We start from the raw sequence: 7627 nt of genomic DNA, 5'->3' as shown, positions 1-7627 counted from the left end.
ACTGTCAGGTTATATTGTGAACATGGGGTAACAGAACTTATGTTTGTTGCGTTTTTATGTCTTTATTAACACAAAAACCTACTGTTAATTCTATCAACAAATAATGTTATATTTGTGAGAGAGTTTTCATATTGAATATTGTAGACTTCTGGAAGAAATGTGCGCTCACTCACATATAACTGTGATTTTCTAGGCTAAATATTTGCCCGCTCTCAAAAGTCACAATACCTGGACATATTGATCATATTTCTCTTTTTTCCCTTTAGTACATTATTGTTTTTTAGTGAAAGCTTCTTAGTTTAATGATACAGAAACCATAGTATATATAGTACACACAGGAATTTTGATAAAGAATGATAAATGTCAACTGGAACAGGTCACAAATAAAATCAAAACATCTATTACATATGCTCGAGTGAGAAAAGATCTTCAAGGCGTCTAGTCCAGGGGTTCCCAAACTCTTCCAGGCAAAGAACCCCAAATGGCATTAACATTTGACCGAGGCCTCCTTTTTGCAAGATATCTTTAAAACACATTAAAAATACAGATTTCTGAATATTCCCCCCCCCCCTTTTTTTTATTAACAATTACATTTTTACATTAAATTACATTAGGAATTGATTGTGTGGTTGTCAGAGTGAGAATTTATTTTTGACCCGAAATTGTAGAGGCCCCCGGGCGCCCCCTGGTGGCCCCCCACTTTGAAAACCACTGGTCTAGTCTGCCAGATAATAAGAGAAGAAGAGAGAGAGAGAGAGAGAGAGAGAGACAGAGAGAGAGAGAGAGAGAGAGACAGGATGATTTAGGAATGCTAAAAACAACACATACCAAGAACACAAAACAGTTAGGTTCCTGTACATCGTGACACAAACTAGAGACTTTCAGAATTGAGACACCGAGATCATGCCTGAAACTTATCAAGCACAAAACAACTCCACTTTAGTTCAGCTGTTTAGAGCAAACTAAATCTGATGGTTTTCTGTCCCAACAAGTACACTTGCACTGCAATTCACTGAGAAAAGGTCCAAAGAAATTGAAGACAAAAACAATATCATACAAGGTTTAGCTTTTATCTTTGTCTTAACACCACCTCCATCATAGAAAATTTGTCTATAATATCAGGGTGAGCGCATGCTGACAGCTGAGGATGGTACTGTCCAATACTTTTCAATAAGAAAGAAAGCTTACACATGTGTCAAATTCATGACTTGTTTAACAGGTACGTCCTGTGTACTTTTTTAGCCTGTTATCCCTAAATAAACTAGACAGGCATGAAATATGCCTTTCACTTCTGGACTACAACATTTTACAAATAAAAGTGGATGAAAATGTTAGTTTTGAGCCTTAGGGCTTTCCATAGTACCTCAGCGGTATGAGCACAGTACCTCGGGGGCGAGTTTTTCGTGCACGCGCGCTTTTTTCTCTGTTTAGGCGGGGGGAAGGGGACCTATCCTGAGGTTGACACAACACCGGCTCCTACACGCGTCTCTGTCGCTTTTACAAACCCGCAGCACGAACGCGGCAAAAATTTACCGCGCGCACGAGGAAAAGGCCACGTTACAAACCACACCACACTTACTCCATAGGGCGCCAGGAACAAGCGATGTAAAACATTACACACAGCTGCAAACATGTCAGAACGATATAAAATACGCAGTGGTGTTTGTTGGTGTCAAGAAAAGTGTCTGCTGGCGCTGAACGATGAATAAACAGTCCGCTATCATATAGTGCGCGAGATTCTTCAGTGTAGGGAATAGTGAGCAAGGGGCGCGATTTCAGACATGAAGATTAGTGTTAGTGTTTTTCTTCTACGGTTTATGGCGGGATTGGATGCAGCGCGCCGTTTTGCTGCCCCCTACAGTTTACTGCTAAAAACTCAACATTATTCACAAACCACTCCAGAAGGGGACTGCATGCTGGAACATCCTCAAGAACATAATGATCTGGTGATAAAAAGCATAAAACATCCATCCATCCATCCATCTTCTATATCGCGGGGAACCTGGAGCCTATCCCGGGAGGTATGGGGCACAAGGCGGGGTACCAATCCATCGCAGGGCACAATCACATACACATTCATACACTATGGACATTGCACATGCCAATTAGCCTACAATGCATGTCTTTGAAACCAGAGTAAATGGAGGAAACCCCTGCAGCACGGGGAGAACATGCAAACCCCACACACAGGGCAGCGACGGGATTCGAACCCCCAAGCCTGGAGTTGTGAGGCGAACGTGCTTGATATTTACATCTAAATGTGTTAAACAACTTAGAACAGGTGCAATGGACCCTAGCCAATACATCTACTGGCATGTTTTTCAGAGGTCGGAGGAAACCAGAGAACCTGGAGGAAACCCACACTGCTGTCACTTAAAAGTGACATTAACCCAAGCTCAGGCTCAACCGAGGCAGTGCTATGCTACACACTGTACCAGTCCCTGAATAATTGCTTGGCCAAAACAAAGAGCTCATTTTAAAAGGCAGGACTATTAGTAAATAATATGTTATCACAATATATTTTTCTCCTTATTATTTAAGACAGGGGTTTCCAAAATTTTCTTGTTGGGGGCCAGATGTATGAAAATATATACAGTTATGTGACACAGACTCTCAGTAGTAATAACATTTATAACCATTAATACCGCATTTTAATGTTGAATGTTTGATAGAGTTGTGTAAATAAAACTGTGTCAGTTAATAGCAGCAGTGATGTGAATGAAGAATGTCTGTCAAGTTTTTTGTGAAGATTTGAAGCATACTGCAAAGGTGACTGTCAGTTATCTTGGATCTCAGTTGGCTCTTGTTCAGCATCATTAGAAAAACATGCTTGCTCATGCGTAAAAAAACGAACAGTTGTATCTTGTGTCTATGGCATCATGGGAAGAGAAGAGCAGGAGAAGGGAAGGAAATGCTCACGATTCAAAGCATAGAACCTCATCTTATGTCATGGGCCTGTATGGCTGGATTTTGGAGCGTGGTTGGGGGGATTCGTGTTCATTCAGCCACAAGGGGATTAGTGAGGTTGAGGTCAGGTACTGGTGTTGGGTGAGGAGGCCTGGGATGCATTTGGCGTTGGAATGGCAAGGCCTTTTGTTTTTGCTATATTGGTTTGAGATCAAAAGATGAATATGAGACGATAGATCAGAATTTTAGCTTTAATTTCGTGATATATACACTACTGGTCAATAGTTTGGAGACACTCGACTGAAATGTTTATGATCTTAAAAATATTGTTTTGGTTGAACCAAACTTTCTTTTAGCACTTTTGACTGTGTCTGATTAAATGTTTGAAATCTGTGCTGTAGACAAAGATATAATCGTGCCAACATATTCATTTCTTTCATTAGAAAAATAATATTTTATTTACAAAAAAATATTTTTTTAAACAGATGACTCGAGTGAAATATTCCAAAAAGCAGCCAGTAAGTGTCCAGCGTAGGTGTGAACTCCTTTAATATGTTTTAAAAAGCATCTCAGGGAAATTCCTCAAGAAATAAGTTGAGAAAATGCCAAGAATATATTTCTGGAAAATTCTAGCCAAAAGCATGTCTGCTTTGAAGATGCTAAAATACAATTTTTTTTTATCACAACCTAATTCCCATTGTTCCGTTTGTGTTACTCCAGAGTTTTGATGACTTTATTATTATTCTAAAATGTGTAAAAAATAAATAAATAAATTCAGAATGAGTGTGTATAAACTTTTGACCGGTGGTGTACATCTAGATGTGTTAAAAAGGTTAGAACATGGCACCTTTTTTTTGAACCCACCCATTTTTCAAGTGATCAGAAATACTGGAACCTGCAATTGACAGGTGTTTCTTGTTGCCCAGGTAGGCCCTGTTAGCTGTAACCATGGAATAGGGTGAAGGCCATCATTCATCAAATGGAGAAAATGGGACACCACAGCGACAAGAACAGGACATCTCTCCAAAATAGACAAACAGACAATGAAAGATGAAAGAAACTTACCAAGGAGACTGAGAAACAAACATCCAGAACCATCCTAAATTCTGACATAAACCATGTGGCAAAATGCGTTGTGGTCTGATGAGAGCAAGGTAGAACTTGTTGAATTCGAAAGGAAATGTTTGGCATAAAATCAAGATCATCCCAACTGCAGCATACCCAGGGTGAAGTGTGGTGGTGGCAGCATCATGGACGGGAATCACCTGGTCTTTTTCCAGTCTTCAACTTTTCAGGTAGGGTGAGTCTGTGCTTATCCATGATAACATCAGATTCTTGTTCTTGGGTGTCAGGAGTGGAACCTGATATGGTTTTCCACCTCAGATGTCGTTATGTGTTCTGTGGTGCTTTTCTGCTATGTTTATAAATGATAAAATATGATCATGAACTTCTTAAGGCAATGATTAGATGGTAAGGTGGGGATGAATATGGTTGGAGCTACAGTCTTCAGGAAGGTAGCTCTCCAGGAACAGGGTTGGTGACCATTGGCTTAGTATAATAGTTACTCTGTTGTTGGTCAGCTTGACATTGTTCGCCTATACGAGCCTTGTTATTTTACGGCTTTTTCAGTTAAAGATATTAATGAAAACCCTCATCATTCTGTCAGAAATCAAATCAGAACACTACATTACATTGAAATAAGACACTAAACAATATACCATATCCGCCTGAGGGGAAGTCTGAAATGTCAGATCATGGGTGACTCGAACCTTCACATTTAGGCTGGATTGTTTTGGGTGGTGGACCGTTTCTCAACCAGGCAACAATATAAAAGGTATTTTAAATCCCCCACACACACTATCAGGTCAGTGTTGCTCATGCTCCGAGATCCCCCACACAAGTGATATCTGCTCAGTGGTTGTCATAGCAACAGATGGGCTACAGTCAGCATTTGTGACCTGTGGCCACCTGATAAAACGGCCAGTTTATCTGCACCAACATCTGATGTGAGTATGTTACGGGAGTGGACAGAAAATCGACATATTTTGCTAAATAATTTACAAAAAAAAAAAAAAAATCTGCTAAGTATTCATGCAGTTGTTGTGAACCCCGTGATTTAGTTCTGTAGAAGTGAAACATGCTTACAGAATAAAACATTTAGCTTGCTAAGGAAGAATCACATATCACCACATATTATGACAATGTGTGCATGTGATTAGGCACTACGTGTGTGTATATGCTACACAGGTATTATAATTAACAGAAGTCATAAATGAAAAATTTTTCATTCATCTGTTTTATATACATACATATGATACATACGTACATACTATACATACATACATGGTTAACATTTATAAAAATTCACTCCTTTCCCAAAGTCTTTTACAATCCAGTTAGACAGCATGCCAAGTTTAAGTACTGATTCAGTACGCACGCGCACACACACACACACACACACACACACACACACACACACACACACACACAATGACACGAGCACACGCGTGCACACACACTGCATAGACGCATCTCACACACACACGCACGCACGCACAAAATCCAAGCAACATGTGGCAGGGCTAACACTGCTGAATCAAGCCATGTCAGGACGCACCATGAGAGAACATTACATGTCCATAATGCATCACCCAAACCTTGACGAGAAGCCTTTACCATCCAAACTTGCAATATTTAACAAACAATGACTAAATTTTTATTTGGGGGGGGGGGGGGGGGGGGGGGGGAGTCAAGAGACAGCTGCATTTCCTGAAATAATAATAATAAAAATAATTAACAACAAAAAAAAAACAGCAGAGATTTGAGAAAGTCAAGGATGTGGGTGGGGAAAGTATTTCAAACAAGAGTCCAATGTCTTTATAAAAATAGATGTACGTATATATACACAATATTTCCCTGCCTTCAATCAAAAAACAAAAAAAAACAAAACAAAAAAACCCCCACAGAAATGCAGTGAGAAAGAATCAGGAGAACCAATGTGTACAATGTGCCAACCACATTCACGCTCCACCTCTTTTCATACAATCCATCATTTCACCCATCCACACGGGGGGAAACATGTGCAGGACTTACAGGTATACAGTATTTTATAACTGAATTCACAGAGGATAAAAACTATCAACAATTTCCACAAAACCTTTAGTACCACATGGTTTTCTTTCATATTTGCTTTCAGGCAATTAATGCAGAAAAAGAAACACACTTAACAACAGAAACATTATTCCTCACTGGCTGTGGTGATTGAAATGCTCGGTCATTCTGAGGTCACAAGGAAAAGGGATCATGAACTAAAGCTGAATAATCAAGTGTGGAAAAGGCAGAAAACTGAGGCTGAGCTAGATAAACGGCCTTTCCGTCCTCTCCATTCGTGTATGAACGGACAAGGAGCTCCATCTTCGATCACTTCTCACTCAATCCTACCCCCTCCCCAAATAGATCTTGGTAGCTCAGTGTGGACTGACACAGCTTGTTAGCTATGCATTTGGTTTTCATTTCTTATTCAAAATATTTTACTCGAGGAATAATTATGGTATTTATGCACTTTCTTGCTGCTTCTGCTGCTCCCAGCTGTACTTGTGCGAGACTGACAGCCATCTTTACTTTTATGGTTTTCTTTCTCCATCCCATTCACTCTAATGGTCCATCTCTTTTTAGGTGTCCATCTTCAACATCTGCTTTTAGGGGTTACTCATACTCAAGGAACTGTTTATGATAAAACAGCAGATACCTGCAAAAAAATAAACAGTTGAGTTAGTGTAAGATGCACTTAAATGATGATACCCACGGCCTCATTTATCAGCACTGTGCAGAAAATAATAGTTTATAAAATTTTAAATCCTCCTGCATTTACATCCATTACTGTCCACTCGGTTTTGTTTTTTATTTATTTTTATTTTTTTTAGGAACCCAATCAAATTCCTTACTCCAGTGGTTCGCATCCATTTTGTGTCCAAGTGCAAATAAGGTACGCTGGGTTTCACAACCCCTTTAATCTGGACTCGTCCTGAATCATACTAAAGCAACCTCTGTTTCTAAGTACAGTGGTCGTGACTTACACAGCCAAAGGGTTTTCAGTGTATCTATTACTGCTGTAAACAATGTAAACGTAAATGTTACATCACTCCCTCTGCTGCCACTCCAAGCATGTTCATAACTATACAAGGGTTATCAAATGCAGAGAAGAACACGTCATCGCTGACACTAGAGGGCGGATGTGGCTCAGGTGGTAGAGCGGGTTGTCCATTAATCTTAGGGTTGGCAGCTCGATTCCCGGCCCACGTGATTCCACATATGGAAGTGTCCTTGGGCAAGACATGGAACCTCAAATTGCTCCCGATGGCAAGTTAGAGCCTTGCATGGCAGCTCTGCTACCGTGAGTGTGTGTGTGTGTGAGTGAGAGAATGGGTGAATGAGACGGTGTAAAGCGCTTTGTAGAACTGCTAAGTTTTAAAAAAGCACTATATAAGTGCAGACCATTTACACTAGTTAGGTATTTTTCCACAAACTGTTTGGTTTGTTTGGAGCCCCAGCGACAATCATTTATATTAATGGGTGACAGTGGCATTTACAACATCTGAGGTCTGTCCTGGGGATCTGAGCTTTCACTTGGGCCATAGGCCCATGCGTCCCCAAATTGATGAGACAGCAGTGACTGCAGCCTTCCCAAGACCCAAGACTGAAAAGGGGATGAGGCAGTTAC

The 7627-nt window shown here is 40.2% G+C and overlaps 1 protein-coding gene across 3 annotated transcripts in view; it reads right to left on the bottom strand.

Moving 5' to 3' along the window:
* Positions 1-5633: 5633 nt before the first annotated feature.
* Positions 5634-7627, bottom strand: part of usp22 (ubiquitin specific peptidase 22) — a 43286-nt gene continuing 41292 nt past the window's right edge. For all 3 annotated transcript variants that reach the window (XM_017483787.3, XM_047159597.2, XM_053684969.1), the window contains exon 13: positions 5634-6655. In XM_017483787.3, coding sequence (XP_017339276.1) covers positions 6613-6655 — 43 coding nt within the window. In that variant the 3' untranslated portion in view covers positions 5634-6612. The remainder of the gene's footprint in view (positions 6656-7627) is intronic.

This window comes from Ictalurus punctatus, chromosome 13 (assembly GCF_001660625.3).
Source record: "Ictalurus punctatus breed USDA103 chromosome 13, Coco_2.0, whole genome shotgun sequence".
Classification (NCBI taxonomy): Eukaryota; Metazoa; Chordata; class Actinopteri; order Siluriformes; family Ictaluridae; genus Ictalurus; species Ictalurus punctatus.
The sequence above is the reverse complement of the archived record's forward strand: the minus strand, read 5'-3'. Positions and strand labels throughout refer to the sequence as shown.